This window comes from Larus michahellis, chromosome Z, assembly GCF_964199755.1.
Source record: "Larus michahellis chromosome Z, bLarMic1.1, whole genome shotgun sequence".
Classification (NCBI taxonomy): domain Eukaryota; kingdom Metazoa; phylum Chordata; class Aves; order Charadriiformes; family Laridae; genus Larus; species Larus michahellis.
In genome coordinates this window covers 853,168-874,239 of record NC_133930.1, presented here as the reverse complement: position 1 = coordinate 874,239, position 21,072 = coordinate 853,168, and the positions used below count along the sequence as shown (strand labels likewise).

The following is a 21,072-nucleotide window of genomic DNA, read 5'->3' as shown; positions in this document are numbered from 1 at the left end:
CCCCATATAGGTAACGTGTTCTATGGCAAAACAATTTGTGAACTTGTATCATTATTTGAATTACTTCTGGCCGAGAGAAAATGTTCTCTCTGGTTTCAGCTGCAGAAATAATTTTTCCTTTCTGTCCTAAACACCTGTGATGCATTTACGTGCCTTGATAAAGAGGTGATAGGAAAAAAGGAATCCACCACTGACCTGCTGTCAGCATCGGCGTCTTTGGTGATTTGTATGTAGCTAAAACTCATTGTTCATACATCTAAAAAGCTAAGCGTAAAAACGTTGATTTGGTTAAAGAAATAAATAAAGTCAATAAGCTTCTTCATGTGGTCCAGAGAACAAACCCAGTGATCTCCAAGACCTCATGGGGGCTATCATCTGGGGTCGGAATTCCCTCAGAACGTGACAACTTAAAAACTCCCCTAGCCTCGTCACGATTTTTCTGTGACATTATGGGGACGACTCTTGCCTTTTGCAGACAAAAATTGGATTTTTAGGTGTTTTTTTTCCACAGGGAAACCACCCACAGGCGCTCCCTCTCGCGGCCCCCCTCCGCCGCGGACGCGGCGGGGCGGGGGGGGACCGCGAGAGAGAGCGCCTGTGGCCGCCCGGTTTCCATGGCGACGTCCGTTGCCTCTGCCTGCCGTCAATCACGACGGCGGGGGCTTTGCGACAGCGGCGGTAAGGAGTCACGGCAGCCGGCGGTGTGTCAGCTGGTCGCCGCAGCGGGCGAGGGAGCGCGGCGCTCGGCGACCCTCTCCACCGCCCCGGCGGGGATATAGGTGAGTCCCCGCCGGTTACCGGCCGCATTCGGGTAGCGGGTATCCTCCCTGGGGGCCGCCATGTTGTTGTGCGGGAGGGGGTGGCGGCGGCGGCACCTGCCTGGGGGCGATGGCAGCGGCCCGCAGCCCCGGCTGCATCCACACCGGCGGTTCCCTGTGGCGGGTGGCTTCACCTGCCTGGGCAGTACTGGGTACCGGCTCTCCACCGTAAAGCTCGCAGGTCTCGGGGTTTGTCCTTTTAACAAGTTTCAACCTAAAATGCACCACCCTCCGGTGCACACCGTGGGCTGGCGCTTGGATGTGTCACGAGAGTGAGTAATAAGTGACCGATTATTAATGGGATGGAGAGCTCTTCCTCTGTTAACGGAAAGTTATCTGAGAAGCGACTCTTCATACTAAAATAATCCTTTGTAGGAACGGGAATTTCCTTTAATGCCCAACTTTCATTATGTCGTGGCCTCTCTGTTTCCTTTTTCTGTGATAGCCATGATATTATTGGCAGCTAGGGATATGATTTAGAGTTTACTTTGCAACTGCTTTGGGTAACTGTCCTTCATGTGATCATGACAGCTTTAAACAGGGAAAATAGATGCGGATTTAATGTGTCATCAAATTAAGTGCCAGAAAAACCTGCAAATGGCTTTCAAAGGTATCTGTTAACTATAATGAAGGATTTAGAGTCCTAAATTATTATTTCCTCTTCTCTTTTGTTTTATAACCTTCTACATGTGCAGGGAGTGGTGTTTTTCTGAGGGAGACAGGATAACCAATCTTACCTTCATATACTTTTAAATCAGGCTTCCGTAGTCATTCACTCAGCTGGGGCAAGCAATAATCTTTCATTGCATTGTTGCTATGTTATTATTATGGTGTTATTGCCACCTAAAGATTAAGGAAGAGCTCGCGTCCTAACTAGTTACTTTTCAATTTCTGTTCTGGAACACAAGTTTGTATGTGTTGAATTTAATTTTGATTGTGAGTGTATTGGGAAGGTTCGACAGTAACATTTATGATCTTTTTATTTAGATTATTGTTATACGTAATGGCCAATTCAAGACATAGAGTCCTGTGGCAGGGTGCTTGAAATGCAGCTATGTTATGTGATGTAGCACTGCATTTGGAGATAGCTATTACAGATAAATTGACTAAGGGGATGTAGAGGTACTGGCTGCACAATGTTATGGGAAAGCTCCTGATTTAGGGAAAAGGCAGAGAAGACTTGAGGTGATGAATTTTGAATCAACAAAGTAGATGGGGATAAAAGAAGGCCCAGGTGCCAATAATCTTTTAATCCTTGATGAGCATAATGAGAGCGACAGTCTGGTTTGCTAGTCGTTATTACCTGGATTGAAATCACCTTTTCACTTCACGTAAATTTCTGTGTAGCCTAACAGTTTCAACCAAGTTCAAAACAGTAGGTTAGTTCTCTCCTGCAGATATGCTCAGTGCTGTTTTAATGAGTAAGGTTAGTGAGAGCAGCGTGAATATTCATAGTAGTAAAATTGGGTGTGCTGTGTTTATGCAAGTGAGGCCTCTGAGAAGACCTTGCACCTCCTCCTTGCGCAGGGTTAGGTCAGTTCTTACTGATAGCTGTTGTGGGCTTTTTTGTGTGTATTGGAACAAGTAAAGTTGAGTATCAAAATGAAGGCTGCTGCCAGTCTAACTCCGTAGCTGCTGTCCCATTTTGTGTGTGTATTTGTGTGTGCATGCACGTGCATGGGGGTGGCATTAAAACTGGTGCTTTACCTATCTTTTTTGCTAAGCTAGTTTCCTGACTTTGCTGTCATCATGAACAAATTGTTTCTTGATTGTACAGCTAACAAAATTGATTGCATTCTTCACCTCTTTCCTCGTAATACTCTCTTAGTGGAAAAACACACTTTTAAATACTCTTTTTATATGTAATTTTTAGCATAGTATTGCAATAATCCTTTTGTAGTTGCAAATCAGAAAGGTGTGCTGTATAATAGTATAATGATATGGTTATTGTTCTCTAAGTTTTGTATTCACTGCTTATCAGATGCAAGCTGAAATGATAATGATTTGCTGCGTGTGTCAAAGTGTAAGACCTGACCTGATAGATTGCTTTATAGTATTTTGTATCCTGCAGATATGGTCCGGGGATTTATTTCCTGAAAAAGTATTACCTTTTTAAAAGCTTTCTTGGTTGGCATGGATTTACAAAGGGCAAGTTGTGCGTAACCCAGCTGATGGCTTCCCAGGGTGAGCTGACTGGCTTGGTGGAGGAGGGCGAGCAGTAAGTGTTGTTGGTCTTGACTGGAGTAAAGCTTTGACACCGTTTCCCATAAGATCCTTACAGACAAGCTGATGACGTGTGGGTCTGGGTAAGTGGACAGTGAAGTGGACTGAAAACCCATGGAACGGTCAGGCTCAAAGGGCTACCGATGGCAGCATGAAGTCCAGCTGGAGGGTAGTTGGGCACTGGAAGAGGTTGGTCAGGGCGGGCTTGTGGAGTCTCCATCCTCAGAGACATCCAGAACTCGACCGGACACAGTCTGGGGTAACCTGCTGCAGCTGACCCAGCTCTTGCAGGGGGTTGGAGGATATGATCTCCCAAGGTGCCTGCCAACCTCTGCTGTTCTGTGATTCAAACTCATTTTGTTAGATTAATGATGGTTTAAGAAAGCAAAAATATTTTGTATTTGGTCCCTTTGTAGTGAGTCAAAACTAATTCCAAAAGACTGTCAAAATTGCTGACAGACCTTCAGAAACAAGCGAAATTTAATTGAAATAGCAAACTTTACTGACCATTTGTATTTAATAACAAAAGTTTTTGTTTATTCAGAATTCAGTGTTTATTCAAAATTATTTATTTATTGTCTAAATATGTGGGTTCTGATAGTGAAATATTTCTGCAACTCTAAGTACTTAATTGTTTTTTCCCTACCTTATTAGTCCTTTTTCTCCACCCCCAAGTACTAAATGGAAAAGGTCATTTGTAATTAAATTTAAAATCATCAGATTTTTATAAAATGCATTGCATTATTCAAATGGAAGCCATGATGTAACGAAATGAGCCTTTACCATAAATGTATTATTGTCTTTATGTAAATGGTTTAGGAGGGGTGTTACAATGCTTAACTAATGTCTCTTTGAATGAAAGATTCTGTATGCGTGAAAAATACTAGGCATAAAAATTGCTGTTTGCTTGAAAATATGCAATCCACTTAGAAGGTTTTTCCTGATGTCATGGATGGCAGCCATCTCTGTACTTATGGTAGCAAATCTGAATAATAGCATAATTTAAATTCTGCTGAAAATACAGAAAAATGGCATTAACATGTGGTAAACATTGATAGGGAAAGGAATGATTTATTCTTAACCTTTCTGAGTTGCTTTGAACATAAGCACAGTTACATTTATTTAAAAGCAGATGTTCATTTGGCAGCCTTTAATGGTTTGTTTCGGAGCTGTTACATACTGAGAGTATGTATGATAAAGAAAACAGTCAATTCATAGATGTATTTCTTTGGGAGATTCTTTTAGTGGACACACATATCCTGATTAATTCTTTACGCATGTGCTTTAATTGAAATAAGTGTTTGGAAAGAGCTCTTCTTGGCTTTTGCTCTGTTCAGGCAATTTACTTATCTTTGTACTTCTTTTCCCCAAAGAAGCATTCCTTTCTCCTGGCCTGCCTCGTATCCTTCCTGTGCACCTGATGTACCTCGATCCACCTCCCGCAGGAGACGGGCTCAAGTGCAGCATGGGGCTCACCAAGCTCGGTTGGGCAGCGTCATGCCACAGGGCTTTAACAGGACAGAATACTGAAGTATTCCCTGAACCCAGCTGGCTTTATGCACAGCTGAAATTCAGTCCCTCTTTGAGGGTACCACTGTGACTTCCTCCAGCCCAGAGCAATCCATAGCATTTAGATACACTTCTGAAAGCGCCCAGGTAACTGAATTCCAGTGGGGTCACTCGTGTCAGATCAGCAACGCGATGGTTGCTTAGTATTGGTGCGCGTAGACTAAACCTAAACCAGGTTGCTTTGTGGTGACAGAACTGAAGTTACTCTCCTTGTTCTGTAGTTCTAGCAATATTACTGATGTTTTAAAGTGCTGTGTGCAAACCATTCGGGCTAAGTGTTGTAAGAGTGAAGAATTTGTGTGCTCCTGCCTGCCTCATCTGTGCTTTGAAAGTTATCAGCAGGTCAAATTAGTTGGTTAGTGTGTTTGGTCGAAGGATGTTGTCTGAAGGACAATATTAATTGTGCCTTTTGATTATCTCTGCTGGAGACATCTCCAGTCTTATGTACTGTTCTTCCTTCCTCTCCTTTAACTTTGTTTTCTACTTATGCAGTCTGCAACATCATTATCCCTGCTTCTTTTTAAACCTTTCCTCATACATCTACCCACTGGAATATATGAGGGCAAGGAAATCTATGTACGCCCCCGATGCTGTACTGGCCACAACTGCTTCCCTTTCCCTGCACACAGGGCACAGAAATGCCACCAGCTAGAGGGTTATATCCACTTGCTAGTGACAGGCATGAAAGGAAACTGGTTTTATTGTCCCAGGGCAACACGAGGGGAAAAGTCACTCTCACTAGCTGCTGGGCTTCCTACCATAAATTGATTTTGTTTGGGTGCTTTTTCTGGCTGTAAAAATTCTTATTATGAATGCTGTTGCAGGGTGAATAATTTGAGGCTTACAAGGTTTAATGAGGTCTCGAGGCTTCCTATCATAACTGAAAGTTGTGGGAAAACTTGAGGAAACTGCAAATAAAATGTTCCTGTTTCAGGAACAGTTTGTATACAGGTGGAGAAAGGCTTGTGGATTCTTTTGCCTGTCTCTTGCTGTCACTTGGAAAGATAAAAGCATATGCAAAAACCAGACGTACAGGAATGCTAATCGTTTTCTAAAATACTGGAAATAGTTTCCAAGTGTGAGTTGTGGCAGCAGGTAATAACCCATATGATAAAGGCTTTGAATCCTGCTGCGGTTTGTGCACAGAATCTCTTTGTTCAGGTGTTATTCTTACTTGCTGCATATTAGGTTTATTTTGTAGGCCAGATGAGGCAGAGGACCAGAAAGATTACACGACTTGACCTTTAATCTGTTATAGAAACAATTGTTATAAAGCTCTCTGACCATGCGCCTGACCTTTGTCTTTACACCCGTGGCTGTCCTACCTGGTCATTCCCTCGTTACACTGAACAACGACCTACTGTTAACTCTGAAATTTTCTGTGCGTCTGCCTTGTGACTTCATCATCAGACTTTGATTTGAAATTAGTATTATGTTTTCTGATTGTAGTTTGGTTCAGTAAGTTAGCTGTGAATAGTTTACTAGTCCTGAAAGTGCTAGTTAGCATTTAGAGGACAGTGGCATGATAAAGATGTTTAGGTTAGTCTTTTGAGTCAGTATTTAATACGTTGTACTTAAGAAATCAGTTCAATAGCTTTACTGAAATAGGAATTCGTCCTAGATTATGAAATTTGCCTAAATACCAGCCTTAAGCAGTGCCGTTGAAAGAGTCACTTGACTATTCTACCAGATTAATGTATTATTTTTAATTTTTTGGATCATCTACTAATCTGAAGAATCGCTGTCTCTTTAAATACAAAGAACATAACTGAGATGTATGTGTATATAACTCTAATTGGATTATATTTTGATGATATAGTGGACCTAGTAACAAAAGCATGAAAAAGGCTGAGGTACTCAGTGCTATTTTTGCCTTGGTTTTCCTGGGGAAAATAAAAATCCACAGGACAAGCCAGTGTCCCCTATGGTTAGGAGACTGCTGTGTGTGGTTGGGAGGCTGTGGTGGTGGGGGAAGTTCCCGCTGACTGCGGAAAGCCCTGCATGTGGAACGGCACACAGCGGGACGGAGAGCAGCTTCGCAGGAGAGGAGCTGGGCATAGGTACTTTAGTTTGAATGAAAAAAAGAAACACATCTTTATTTTATATTTTTCAAGTCGTCGTGTCTGGTGAAACATGCCCTCTACTCTGGGCCATTCTGGGACCTCCTCAGAGAGATGGCAGCTTATGGGTATAAGTAACAGTTACCTGCTGTAGGTGTTGGCGTGCAAGAGCCAGCTTTATTTAGAGGGACAGGAGACTGCCTGGGTTTGGGGTACGAAGCGGCACCTCTCAGGGCTGTGCAAAGGGGCTGAAGAGGAGAGGCTTTGTGACTCCAAAGACACAGTGGAAGTAACTTCCTAAGGCACTGAAAAGGATGCTGATGCCGTGTTCTACCTTGTGACTCTCGCCTCAGGAAAAGCAAATATGAGGGAGAGGAAGGATCCTTTGTTGTGGGGCAGAGAATGAAAAAGAGCCTCTGCTTTTGTCAGGTCTTTTCAGGAAGGTCTTTTCCCACATCCCTGCATCATTTATTTATTGTCTCTTTGAGAGAGGTAATTTGAAAGTGAAGCAAAATAAATAGAAGTATGCTTTTATACATATATACACGCATATTCACCCCCTACAGGCATGCAATAACACAAACTTATTCTTTCATTGCATCTTTGGAGAAGGAAACTGTGATTCTGACACTTGTGGAAGTGACAAGAGAAAAACTTAACAATCCTAATGAAGACAGAGGGGTATTAATCAGGAAGAACTCTACTCAGTTTGACATCTCCATTTCCCAGTTCAAAGTTCCAGTTCCCTTTTCTGCCAAAATAGTTTATTCTAGAGAGGTATAAATAACTAAAGTGTGGGACTTCATTTGTAATGATTCGCTGCATGCTTTTTGACTATTTGTCAATGGTACAGTGTTTATTTGCTGCTGTAGTTTGTCATCATTGATGTAAAAAAAAGTATTGATTGTTTACAGACAATAAGTGAGTTTTGGTTTTTGCAGGGGATGTACTCGGTGTTCGCCAATGATAGAGAAGGGTTGTTCTTTGTAGACTGAATTCTTCAGCTGTTAAAATGAGCTTGTGGTGCTTTCTGAAAATGAAGTTTTTAATGAAGGCATTGCGGTACCATAATAAAAAACTAGAAGGAAAGAGGTAGTTTTTCTTTTTGCTCTCTCTCCCAGGGGTTGGCATGAAATATTCTAAGAATTCTGTTTTGAAAGTTTTGAAATGTGAATATCTGTAGGCTGTTAGAAAGTATTTTGCTGTTAATGTTTTCAGTGCTTTCTTTCACATTTTTCTGCATGGAAATATAAAATACATTAGGTTACTTGTATGTGCTGGTACTTTTGTACATTGTAATATACTTTGCATTCATGTTGAAAATTCAGTTTAAGTATATGTTTACAGTGCTGTTGATTTTAAAGTTTTGTAAGTAGTTTGTGTGGAAGAGCATTAAGCTGACTGTAAAACTTCAAGGAACAATTTTTGAATATTTATTCAAAATTGCAGCCATTTGCATCACCGAAACAATTGGGTGCCACGTAAATACTGTGACCTGGTCCCTGCACTGTGAACAATATGAAATGAAAGGAGCGAGAGGAGATTTTTAGGTTGCTTATCAGATTTTTCAGCTCTGAAATCATTGCTGGATTGCTTTATTAGCCATTAAAACTTAGTTCCTACATTGCACTGACGATCAAATAGCATTTACAGTCATGAAAATAGCCTCTTGGAGGAAGTGTGGTGAAACAGGTCCTTTTGAGCTCGCCGCCACCAGTGTGTCCCCTGGTCAGGGGCAGAGGAGCGCTGGGTGCGGTACCTGGCGGGGCTGCAGATGGGGCATCTCTCAGGCTTGGCTTGGGCAGCTTTGCGTTTCCAGCCCATAGCAGGGGAGCCGCTGAAGGGAGCACTTTGCAGGTGGCAAGGGAAGAACAATTGGTAAAGAGCATTGTACCTCGATTGTTATTCAGGTGCTTTAATATATATAAAGGAAAGAAATTTCCATCTCTCCCCACCTTTCCCAGTGTCTCTTTCATTTTATTTCACTACAAAAAGTGGGTGGTGAAAGAGTGAAATGGGTATTTTTGCTTGTTTTGTTGTTTTTTTTTTGTTGTTGTTTTACATCTAGACACTTTATTTATGGTTTTCACTATATTTTTTATTACTATTTCACTATAAATCAAATACTCTTAGAGTCATAGCTCTTTAGTAAGGTCACTGTATTCTTTAAATTTTTCTAATTTTACAGTTCTGTATTGTGATCACCCAGACAGAACAATTGATCTACCATTGCATAACAATTAACGCTACATTTACAGGCATGTTTTACAACTACTGATTCCATGGTAGCTTGTAGTACGGTGCAGTAGATTAAATGTTGGATTGTTGGTCTTTATTTGTACTTGTTCATTAAATAATAACACTTAATAAAATAAATAGTTGTTAATAAAGATAGTCCAGTTGGATGCAAGAAATGAGTTGGCATAAAATGGCACTTCATATAAGTGGTATTACTGTTTTACTGGTATGGATTTTGTAGAGAAAAAAAAAATAATGCATCTCTTACTTTTTAGCAGTTTGAGGCTTGGTAGGTCCAGCTGGCCCTGGAAGCTGTTTGACAGCCTGTAATGCTTAGCTATACATTAGTCTGCTCTTGCTGGCTTCCCTTCCCCCATTTTTCCATGTACATTATCATGTTCGATTGCTCTGGCTGCTGAGGTTGTTTGCTCTAGGAGTATAAGCAGCATTTATCAAAATCAAAATTCTTCTTCTTGAAGAAATTGCATTGTAATTTTTATGTAGATGAGAGATGACGTTAATTGATGTTGAACTCCATAGAGCCATGTAGGTTGGAAGTATAGTAAAGAACAGTGTTTTGAAATAGACATCAGTATTTGGGATGCAGAAAGCACTTGTTTCGGTGTGGGAGTCCCCACTGGGTCATATAAGATCAAAAGGTGAGGTTTGTGGCTGGTGCAAGCAAGATTTCAGGAGTTGCCTCTGCTTATATCGACTCTGAGTTTGTATCGAAGGGGAGACGCTAAGGCTTGCGCGATGGTTTTCAGTGGAGCTGCAGATTATTGAGTGGAATTCCCACGGCAGTGTGAAGCTGTTGCTTGGGCTCCCTTGGAGAAGAAGGGCAGGGGGACTGGTTTGTGCGGGGTTTGTCAATGGCTGGGCAGTGGCTCAGCAGGAGTCTGCTCCTCTCCCAGTTAGCTCCTTACAACCACCGCTGAGGTCTGGCGGGGACACGGGGGGACTGTGCTTATCGCAGCGGGGAAGGGCAGTTGTAGCGAGCCTGGCTTAGATTCAGCCTGACCTTTATTTATTTATTTATTTTGTCATAATTAATAATTTTTTCCCCCTTTTGAAATGCTGTAAAATAGGTTTACATATCTGTGAACAGATGCAAACATTGCTGGATCACTCAAGCTAGAAGAACATGTATATATCTATAGAAAGACAGGAAAATATGCATTTATTTTTTTTAATATTTCGTGAGTGAATCCTGCCTATGTCTGGTGTGTTTATACTCCTCTAAATCAGAAATTCTGCTCTGGTTTGAGCCGTGGTAAGTTCAGAACAGAAACTTCTACAAGATTGTACATAAGGAGGATTTCTTTTATTTACTTAGCACAAACATTTTGCCCAGTCGTTAATTACAGGATGCTCCAAGAAACAACTTTCTGAGAGAACAGACAATACATCGCCAAGCTCAGTGTAAGCAAACTCAGATTCAAGGATCCTACATCGTAAAAACGCTTAAGTGGTTGGCAAACTCAGAATGTTGCTAACACACACAGTGGTGTGTTTTGGTGTTTAAATCTTGTGCTAATCCCCCTAACTGTTTTTTATTCCGACAGCGTCAGTTTCTATGCTGTTTTCTTTCTCTCTGAAGTTAAGATGGAAACACGTTTGTTGTTCTTTATTTCCCAGTTCACAAGAAAACTTTGGCTTTGTGACAGATAAAAATTTTGCCATATTATTTGTGTCAATATTTATAAGATACTAAACGTTGCTATAAAGATAATGTTGCATCTATTTCTTGTTGGACAGTGGCCAGAATCTAGTTCATGTGGCAAATCATGGTGATTGCTGTATTTATTCCTTTCCCAGTTTTCTTTAGTTCTAAATAGTATTGATAATGCTAGTAAGGATTTTTTTTTTCCCCTCGAACCACATCTTTAGATGTTGCATATTCCAATTCCTTTTCCATCATCCCACATAAGCAGCTCTTGCTTGCAGGTGGCTCTGCCTGCTGTAGAAGTAAATCTTGAGCCACCAACATTAGAGAGGTGTTGCTTTGAAAACATTTAGCACTCAGGCTTAGAAAGCAGAAGCTGAAAGGTCCAAAACTAACATGTATTTTTTAATTAGGCTGTTTCTAATTTGCTTTTGTTTGTTTAGTTAGCCTCTTTAGCTGTGTGTGTGAGAATGAAGTATGAGAGTAAGAGTATGAATTAAGGAACATCGTTAACCTTGAAAATGATTTCTATGTCTAATTTCACCTAATGCAGGATACTCCATATTCCAACATGAATATCCATTTGAAAAAGCTGTGTCAAAGTAACACTGTTCTAACAGAACAGTATTTTTGAAAAGTGCATAGTCATCTGTAGAAAACTCCAGAGCCTATTTTTGACTGAAGGTTGTTGCACTTGCAAATGGGGATGAACTCTACTATCGGGCATGTAATAGCTGCCACAGCCCTGGGACATAAAGCATTTGTTACTGCAAAATTATTGTGAAAGGAATGATTTCGGCAAAAGTACCTGTGTGCATAGGGAAATGCTACTTGGTAAAAGTATCTATACGTGTAGGGAAAGACCACTTTGAAAAGTGTCTTTTGCAAAACGTGTAAGAAATCAAAATTGTGACATTGTAATACTACCACAGTTCGCTGTGTTTTTCAAGTGACTGTTAAAGAATGTTATTTAATCCATATATGAAAATAACACATTCCCTGATGAGAGATGATTGTACGCTGTATTTTATTTGAAGAATGGCATATATAGGGACTATGGGGTTTTTGCATAAAATGTATACGAAGTCACTTCAAATTAGTATTTTAAGTTTTTGTGAGGATGAGAACGTGCTAAGTGCAGGAATGGCATATGTGCTGAGACGTAATATTTATTATCTTGATTAAATTGACAGGCGTGAAAGCAAAATGGCAGGCAACAGCCTTGTTCTGCCCATTGTCCTGTGGGGCCGGAAAGCCCCCACGCACTGCATATCCACCCTGCTGCTCATGGAGGATGCCTCGATGATCGTCACGGGATGCCACGACGGACAGATATGTCTCTGGGACCTTTCTTTGGATTTGGAGGTAAGACTAAAGTCTGTATGATCTTAATTTTCTTTGTGTTTAAAGTGCGTATTGTAGCTGCCAGTGTGATTTTATTCTTCAATATAGTATCCACTCTGGTCTTCAGTTCTTCCTACGCCTTGTTCACTTGTCCTTTCTTCCTCCCTCTCATGAGGCCTGGACAGCCACTTAGAGAAAGATGGTTTTGCTTTCAAACTTTGTTGCTGCTTCTGCAGTAATTTTTTGAAGTAATTACCTCCTCTTTTCTGGAGCTGCTCTAAACTAGTTGGTACTTTCAGGTTTATCTGCTCGATATTGTTTTGCGACAACAGATTCCAGTGATCAGAGGACTGTACTTAGAGAACTTTTTAAGGTTATTATTTTACTCAACTGTTTTTTTTCCATGAAAATTGAATAGGAAAAGAAAAAAAACTAGTAGCAGAGATGAAGGTTGATCATTAATTGTTGTATGCCAGTGGCTGCCCTATTTTGAATATAGTCTTGTAGTTTGCCGTGGTACAAAGGGCTTTAAAATCTTGGAATGGAATAGCAAAACAATCATTTCTTGCAAAAATCGCAGCATGCTTCAGGATAGTTTATACTGAATACCTAAAAATCTCACTGTCTGTGAGTTACCCCCATAAATTTTTTTCATGTCTGATATATTTAACAGCAAAGAGGAAAAAGTGACTAGTTTTTCCTAGAAAGGATAAATAGAGGGCAGTTAACTCTCTTTTTCTTTAATCTAAGCATGGGCTTTATATATACTTATTTATGAATATATCAGGTTGTGAACTGTACTTGATTTGGGGGTGAAATATTGTTGCAGTATTAAACAATTATTTTTTTTTGTTCAAGTTGGGCCAAATTCAGCCCATGATTTAAAATTATTGATAGCATGAGTTTGGTGCAAAATGCATTTTTTCACAAATTTGCATTACAGTATGAGGTAGAAGCCCTTTTTTTTCCCCCATGTACTATAGCAGCATCCTGTGCAAACTCAAGATTATGTATCTGCTGCTATGCTAATTAAATGTGTATGTGTCTGTATATATATTAACACATATATATTGATATAATACATAAAATGGAAATCTGGAATATGTATGTTCTGGTTAACTAATAGTGCCTATGTTATTTTTTACTTCACGTTTTATTTCCCTGATTCTAGATTAATCCCAGAGCTCTGTTGTTTGGTCATACAGCCTCAATTACTTGTTTATCAAAGGCCTCTGCTTCCAGTGAAAAGCAGTATATAGTGAGTGCATCAGAAAGCGGGTGAGTTTCCTGAGGATTTATTAATATGCAGTTCTGTTAAATAATGGAAATTGAGGGTAGAGGAGAGATCAGGTTGTTTACGCACCCAGTATTTTTTTTACCTAATCTAATGTCTATAAATATTCCAAATGATGGGGCTTCTCCACTGTAGATACCGAGTGCGGTGTGAATTTTGGATCCATGGCCCGCCAGGAGCATCGGGGAGGTGCCTGAGCCCCTGCAGGGCTTCCTCTGATGCTCGTTGGACCTTTGGAGTCAGCGGCAGGGCGCCGCACGGTTGTGTGTAAAGCAGTATGTGGAGCATAAATATGTGATTTATGTTTGGATAGGCAATGAGATGTGTGACATTGTCTCCTTCAGTCAAGGCACTTCTGTGCTTTCTGTCATCTTTTCGCTTGCGCGAGTTTGTCACTTCAGTTGACAGTGGATCCATATTTTGCTCCTTTTTCTCTGCTTATCTGTTTCTTGACTGGAAGCAAGCTTGAGTTGTAATGTAGCTTTTTGGCAGGAAACAATGCCTAATACATGTTTTAAAACTTGGAAACCTGTCACACACTTTATCTATATTTCTGTTGCAGTGTTTGATTTTATTTTTTTTTTGTCCTGAAGAAAAGATACATCAGCAAATCCATTTTATTTTTTAAGAGGTTTTAATTACTAATCAGAGTAACTGTTTAAAGAGATGGAAGGATTTCTCATGAAATTGACATTAATGGGGATTGCAGTCAGGTAATTTAAAGGGAAAAAAAAAAAGTCATACTCTGTAACTTTTAAATAAAATATGGTTTGTACACTCACATTTTAGCCTAGATTTTGGGCCAATTTATTGAAAAGATACAGAATTTGATACATATAGGTCAAAACTTTGGGGCCAGCTAGTTTTGTCGTTCATAACAAATGTTCTTGTTACCACCAAGCAGTTTCTAGGAAATGTGCTATGGTCTTGTTCTTCTCCTAGAGTCATTCTGGAAGGCAGGAGCTTTTTTTCCCCAAAACACGAGCCTAGTTTTGGTTCAGGGAGTTGGAGAAACTACTGTTGTTAGCAAGAGTCTAGGATAGCTTTTGAGTTTCTAAGCAGAGATACCAGCACTGCAGTTATCAATGAGGGGTCTTCCTCCACGGACTTGCACTGAGCAAGTTGGGTTGCCTTGAGCAAGCCAGCTCATAACACTGCTGATTTCTACCATCTCTCTGCGTGCTGAGGTGTGGATGGGTTTAAAATGGACTCTCTCTCTCTGTGGAGACTGTTATTCTGGAATAAAAGTAACTTTGGAAAGAAGTTGTAATTACACATTATGATATTCCCCCTTAAACTAGTGGAGACTGAACATTCTGAGATTTGATGTGGTATGCACGTGTAATTTGTTTTTACAGTATGACTTTCCACTTTGCCTTTTCAAAGTTAGCTTTTCCAACTCGGTTGTCTCTCGTCAGGCAAAATATTTGACCTGAAAGTATTTGCAAAGGTATTTCTTCCCGGAGCATCAGACTGTTCTTGAGGGTTGCTTTTTCATTCATCTACAGAACTTACTATTGAATGACAGATTTTTCTGGTATGCAAAACAAGCTTATAAAAGGAAAAAGAAGTTTCTGAGTTGGGGTGGGTTTTTTGTTTTGCTTGGTTATTTGCTTTGTTTTTAAAAGGCTGTTTACCAAAAGGTGGACCTCCAGGCTGAGGCCGATTTGACCAACTCTCATTGAGGAAGAAATTCCTTAACCTCTGCCTATATAAAGGCAGTATCCAAGTAAAACAAAGAAGTTTTTTTTATCTGAAAAAGACAGGGAACTATATGACTGAATAACCTTTTAATATGGAAGTTGAGAGTAGAATGTGTCAGAATTTAGAATCTTCACCTTGTACTGATTTCAGTACTAAGTAATCTTTTCCTTTGGCGTTAGAACCACAGTATCTTTTCATTGTGAAATTATATATCTGATGTAGAGAGGGGAAAAAAGGTGGGAAGCAGCTGACAGATTCTGTTCAGGTGAAATTTTAATATAAAATTTTAAAAGTAATTTTTTTTATGTACTGTAAATAGAGGGAATGGCTGCTAATGGGAATGGAGTCATAGAGGTAGCTGTAATCTCTGCTCATAAGGCAAATCAGAAAAATATCACTACTGGTACTATTTGTAACTTGTTGAGCGCTTTCAGTTTGGTCTTAGAAGTGCTGACAAGTCCCAGGTGATGCTTCTGCCTCTCAACAGCCTCAGAAAAACCCGCAGGGTTCCCCGCTGTCTGATACGGTTCTGTCTGCTGTAACGCTGTTTTCTTCCTCGCAAACATGGAGAAGGCAAGCTAGTCTTTGGGCGACTTAGGGCGTGCAGCAGTAGTATATAATGACTTGAAACATTTGTGAGAGAAGTGAGAAATTCTGTTATATACTTACATTTACTTAATATTGATCGTTTATGATGAACCTTGGCATTTCACTTCTTTCCCCTTATCTTTGTAGGGAAGAGGTGGTGTAGATTCAGACAGAAGGACGAGAAATTCAAGTTGATTTTGAGTTTCCTTTGTCTAAATACAATTCATACAGTCACTAACAAATGGTTCAAATTGTTGTTTCTGCCAATGTAAATGATTTTTAAGCCTTTGGAAGATTGAAATATTTTTCATGTAGTTTTAATCTGCCTTTTATATTTTAGGGAGATGTGCCTGTGGGACGTGAATGATGGGAGATGCATAGAGTTTACTAAACTAGCCTGCACACATACTGGTATACAGGTTAGTACTTTGTGTATGCTTTGGAGCTCCCGTTCGTATTGCAGATAACTACAGATCGGTTATCAAAGCAAGGCTGGTTTGTTTCTTTTTAAGTTTAATAATGACACTATACGCATACTGAAATATCTCGTAGTTAATGCGGTGTCATCAAATGCCCTAGAGCTGGAAATATGTGCTGTGCTTTGGCATTGGGAAAAAAAAAAAAAAATAATGAGGCTGGAAAGAAAGGAGGAAAGGAGAACGTTTTTGGAGGAGTCCTGCCGGGGAGGTGGGAGCGTGAGGATGATCTTGGCAGGGAAGGCTGAGGCAGGCTCTGTCAGCTGTAGGAGCTGGGTGTGCAGGGTAAGGGTTGCCTCGGGAAGGTAACAGGACAGGGGGGACCTCTGCAAAAAGCTCTCCTCAGCAGTGCAGAGTAGAGATTTTTAAACACAAGGCGTAGGGCTATACTTATGAAATTACGGTTTTGTTGAAAAATGAAGTAATTAATGTCTCACACAGAGTATAACCTTCTTTATTTTGTTAATATCCGTTTAGTTCTATCAGTTTACAGTTGGGACTCAGCGTGAAGGGAGATTATTATGCCATGGACACTATCCAGAAATTCTTGTTGTGGATGCCACCAGCCTTGAAGTTCTTTATTCTTTATTATCAAAGATATCTCCTGACTGGATCAGCTCCATGACTATCATTCGATCCAATAGAACACAAGGTAATTCTCGTTGTTGTTGTTGTTATGGCTTTGCCTCCCTGTAAGAGAAACAGTATTTTCAACTTTTTCAAGAACCTGGGGAGGAACTAGAATGTTGCTTCTTGTGATCTTGGGCAACACCCAGCAAGCACTAACCCTTCTGAAAAGCAAAGCATATATAGTTGTTTCTAGTACCTGGAAAAAGAGGCAAGGTTAATATCTATGCAGTATTGTCTCTGTTGCTGTTCTATTAAATGGGAGTTCTGGCTCTGACTAAAATGTAGCTGCTGTCTCCTGAACAGAACATAAAATCTAGCCAAATGGCTCTGTGTGTGCGCTCGGCAGGATCCAGGCTCACCTAGTAAAAGAATTTGGTTCTGTCATCTTCAGTGTGTCCACGTGCTGAAACCTGAAGCACAAGGAACCTTCCTACAGGACGAGTGATTGTGTTTTTATTTTGAATAAAAGCACATTCCGCTAGGGTGATAACTTATTTTCTCTTTGAGAATTGAGAAAGAGTTCTGGAGAGCACTCTGAGAGCAAGAGCCTGGAATCTGGCACAAGATGGGAGGAAGGGGTGCAGGCACTGTAAATGCTAAGGCTGTCATCTGCATTACCAACGGGATGTGTAGTATGCACCGTGATCGCTTGGCAAGCTGTATGTTGTAGTTTTTGACAAGATACATACGTACCATGAGTATTTCTTGTGATTAGCAGCTTTACAAAAAGGGCTGTCATAACATTTTCAAAGCTATTATTGTAGGAAATGTGTTTAAGGAATGTGCTGATAGAAGTACACAATAGGGTTAAAAAACCCGAAGAGTATAGAGGGAGGAACTTCTAAAGGTGATGACAGTTTAGGGGGAGATGTGTGAGTGTGCTCCTGTTTGGAGGTGGATTAGTTGACATGGTTTGAGGTGATACCTGTCCACAGATCGGCGTTGCTCTGCTAGTTTGTGTTAATTTGTGAGGCTTCAAATTTTGGCAGCTGAGGAGGAGAGGTGTCTCATTCAGGTTTTCCGCTTGTGGAGACTGTAATTCCTAAGAGGTTTGGGGAATGCTAAGGAAGAAGATCCTGACAAAAGAAGAGACTTTTGTCTTGAGTTAAGGCTGACAGCAGTTGTAAACTGAGTGCCCCCACAGTCCTGGAGTGGGAAAGCTCAATTGCTATCCCCACAACATCTTAAGTTGCTGGAACAATTGTAAGTGAACTCTGGTACTGTTTCTTGATATTGCATTTAATTTTATTTCTTTCTTTCATAATTGTTTTTATGTTGTAATCTAGAAGGATTTTGGTCCCCTTGGATTTTGATCTTACACCAGACTTCTCTGGTAGAAACAGGAATGTCTAGAAAGTTTGACTAGCACTTGATATACTTTGGTTTTTGTGAAGGTAATGACTCTAATGGAGTAGCTTTGCAGAGGTGGCCTTTGGGAAACTGCAGCCAAGAGATGCTTGGGCAGGTGCACGGCTAGAGCGTGCTTCCCATGAAACCTCCATGTCCTTATAGGCTGCAGCAGGCACACAGCTCGGCATGGGCGAGAAATCCCCTTGCCTTTAGGGAGTGCGATGGGACAGCCCGCAGTGCCCGATACCAATACTAGAAACAACTGTGGCTTCCCTTCCCCCCATTTAATTTGAGCCGTAGTATTAATTAAGAGAGAGGAGAATGAGACTGAACACAAACCCGTGGAATCTGTGTATGTGCATATGTGTTTCTGGAATTCCACTTTGCAAGTAAGCATTCGATTTTTGAAGCAAACACTTCAGGAGTGTTTTGATAAACTTTAATGTTGAGGTACTCTAAATATATTTTTGTACTCGGATATGTACAAGTGTGCAACAAAATGAAGATGTCCTTGTACTTATCAGCCTAATGTTTGTTTTTCCCCAGAGGATACTGTTGTAGCAGTTTCGGTGACTGGCATCCTGAAAGTATGGATAATAACCTCTGAAGTTAGTCGCATGCAGGTAAACAAAGGCTTCTGAATTAATGATATTTCCTGTTGTGATGAAGGGAGAACTTTATTAATGCTGTTTCCTGTTCTCTCAGCTACCTAATGATATTACCTTTTTTTTTCCCTCTTTGCCATTTGAAAATCAGCTTCCTTGATTTTTCTTCACTGATTCTTCAAGTTACCAGCAGAACTCCTTATCTTTCTCATGTTTGACTCAAGAGAACTTATTTCAAAATTAAGAGTAGGATAATCTCCCAATACCTACAAGTCTATTTTTTTTATTTGTACCACATAATGACTAATGCTAATAAATATTCTTGATAATATACAAACATTTTTCTTTTAATTTTTCCCTCTTAAATAGTCCTTTTCTTTAGTTAGGTCGTCTTGTACTACATTTCACAGGAGTTCTGAGTTCCAAAGGGAATTTAGTAACAAAGACTGCTACAGTAATGTTTAACCTTCCAAAGTGATGTGGATGCTGCACTGCATCCGTAACTTTATTCAGTGCAGGCAAAACTTTTATATGCAAGAGCTTGCAGTACAAGTACTCATTAGTTGAAAGAGATGATGCTAACAATTATGTGTTTACTCTGTATAGTACAGGTTGAAGAAATAATTCAGAGTTAAAGCTTGCCCTGTACTGCGTAGGAATTGTGTGTCTTTTAATACAATGGTGGAATTACAGAAATTACTTTATCACAATACTTCTTTTTTTTTTTTTAAGACTAAGTTCTCCAGCTGCATTTCTTATGCTCCTAAAGATACCTGTATGTAGTTTTTTAACATTTTTCATTATAGTTTTATTATATCATACTGTATTACTAATATTATTAAATTTAGTATTAAATGTTTAGTATTACATTTAATAATAAATGTAGTATTTTATTTGAGAAAGATAAGAAGTGTGACGTGGGGATGCCTGAAGGGTTTGCTGAGCAGGGAATAGTTTTAGGAATATTCATCACTAGGGATTATCTACAGCTCTCTGTTATTTGGCAGTTCCTGCCTTCCTGTGTACTAATGAATAAAAGCCTTAAAGGAGGTTTGCCACACATCTCATAGACTTCTGGCAAATTACCTATTCACAGAAACATCTTGTAAAAGATATACCTTACTATAGATGTTTAGCAACCGTGGAAAAACTACCTTATGATATATAAATGAACTATTTTTATGAACTTCTTTATTTCCACAATATTTATAATGCAAAGGCAACACAGTTTGCAGTAGCTTGGAAGACCAATATAATGGATTCCTAGCTTTTGACCCTGTTAGTGGACAGAGGTGGTATTCACTTTTTTTTATTTCATAGTTTCCAATTTGATGAGAGCACGTTTGCTCTCAAAGCATTTTCTGGAAAGCCCTTGTCAGGCAGGGAGTGGTGTTTTAGCTAACATCACATTTAACAGTTATGCTTAAGGCAGCTGGGAGCAGTGAGGAGTATTGGCTGTTACGAAAGTAAGGAACACAAAGACATAACTAAACGGGAGCTTATCACAGTCTAGTCTGTTTGGGATATGGGAAACCTTGAGAGAATGAAATGTGAGCTGAATCTGCTTAGTTTCACTGACTGTCTGGATGCACTAATTCATTGACAGTGATGATACTAAATAGGCACCGCTAATCTGTGCAGCTGGGGAATTTGTTAGACTTAAGTGACAAAAGAGGATAGCACGTGCTCTTGCAGATCTTCTTATGAGAAATAATAGAATGAGAACCGCTACAAGTGTTTGGCTTTTCCTTTAAAGTTGGCCATCTGGCATCTTATGAAATAGCATAGTCACGTTTCCATCACGTGGTCTCTGTCATGTCCCTAAGTTCAATTTGAACAAGAAGAAAAATCAGCTGGGTATCTTCTGATTTCCATCTGTATGTGATTCTGTGTAGGGACTCTCAGTTTCAGATGCTGGTTGCTGTCGCGCTGTCTGAGCACTCGATGGTTTCTGTGTAGGACAGAATGCTAACTGCCCATCTTGAAGATGAGGAGATAATATTTCAGTAAAATACTGTTTTGCACAGAGATCTGTAACAGAGAAAGGATTTGTGATCTAGGACATCTGAGCCCCCGCTTCTGCCTTAATTGTGTGGCTATCCTGACTTTTCTCTGCCCTGTCTCGATAAATAAGGTGTGTTTTTATGAAAGTGAAGAGCCCTGTGAAATCAGTTCAAGTGAGTGGCATTGCAGCCACGTCTTTCTGTGAGTCTCATGTTTATACCCACAGCAGGGTATCTGCAGCCTTCTCCAGGTTTTTATAACTGTAAGCCAAACTTCTCAGATGATGAATGGCATGGCTGTCCCTCCTTTCTCGAAGGTATCCCGAGTCAGAGTGAAGATGGATGGTCAGTCAAAGTGAGGATTAGCTTGGGAGCTGTGTGTTCTGGATCTGGACAGGGTAGCAGTGACCACCCTCAGTACAACCAGAAGAGAAGGTTTTGCTTCGAGGTGGGGCCCACATTAATCAAAGTACAGCACTGATGTGATAGACCAGTCTGAGATTC

The 21,072-nt window shown here is 40.1% G+C and overlaps 1 protein-coding gene across 2 annotated transcripts in view; it reads left to right on the top strand.

Annotated features, from left to right (window-relative positions):
* Positions 1-394: 394 nt before the first annotated feature.
* WDR7 (WD repeat domain 7) overlaps positions 395-21,072 on the top strand; it is a 123,876-nt gene continuing 103,198 nt past the window's right edge. For both annotated transcript variants that reach the window (XM_074570935.1, XM_074570934.1), the window contains exons 1-6: positions 395-779; positions 11,768-11,939; positions 13,090-13,196; positions 15,845-15,923; positions 16,458-16,632; positions 18,507-18,583. In XM_074570935.1, coding sequence (XP_074427036.1) covers positions 11,781-11,939; positions 13,090-13,196; positions 15,845-15,923; positions 16,458-16,632; positions 18,507-18,583 — 597 coding nt within the window. In that variant the 5' untranslated portion in view covers positions 395-779; positions 11,768-11,780. The remainder of the gene's footprint in view (positions 780-11,767; positions 11,940-13,089; positions 13,197-15,844; positions 15,924-16,457; positions 16,633-18,506; positions 18,584-21,072) is intronic.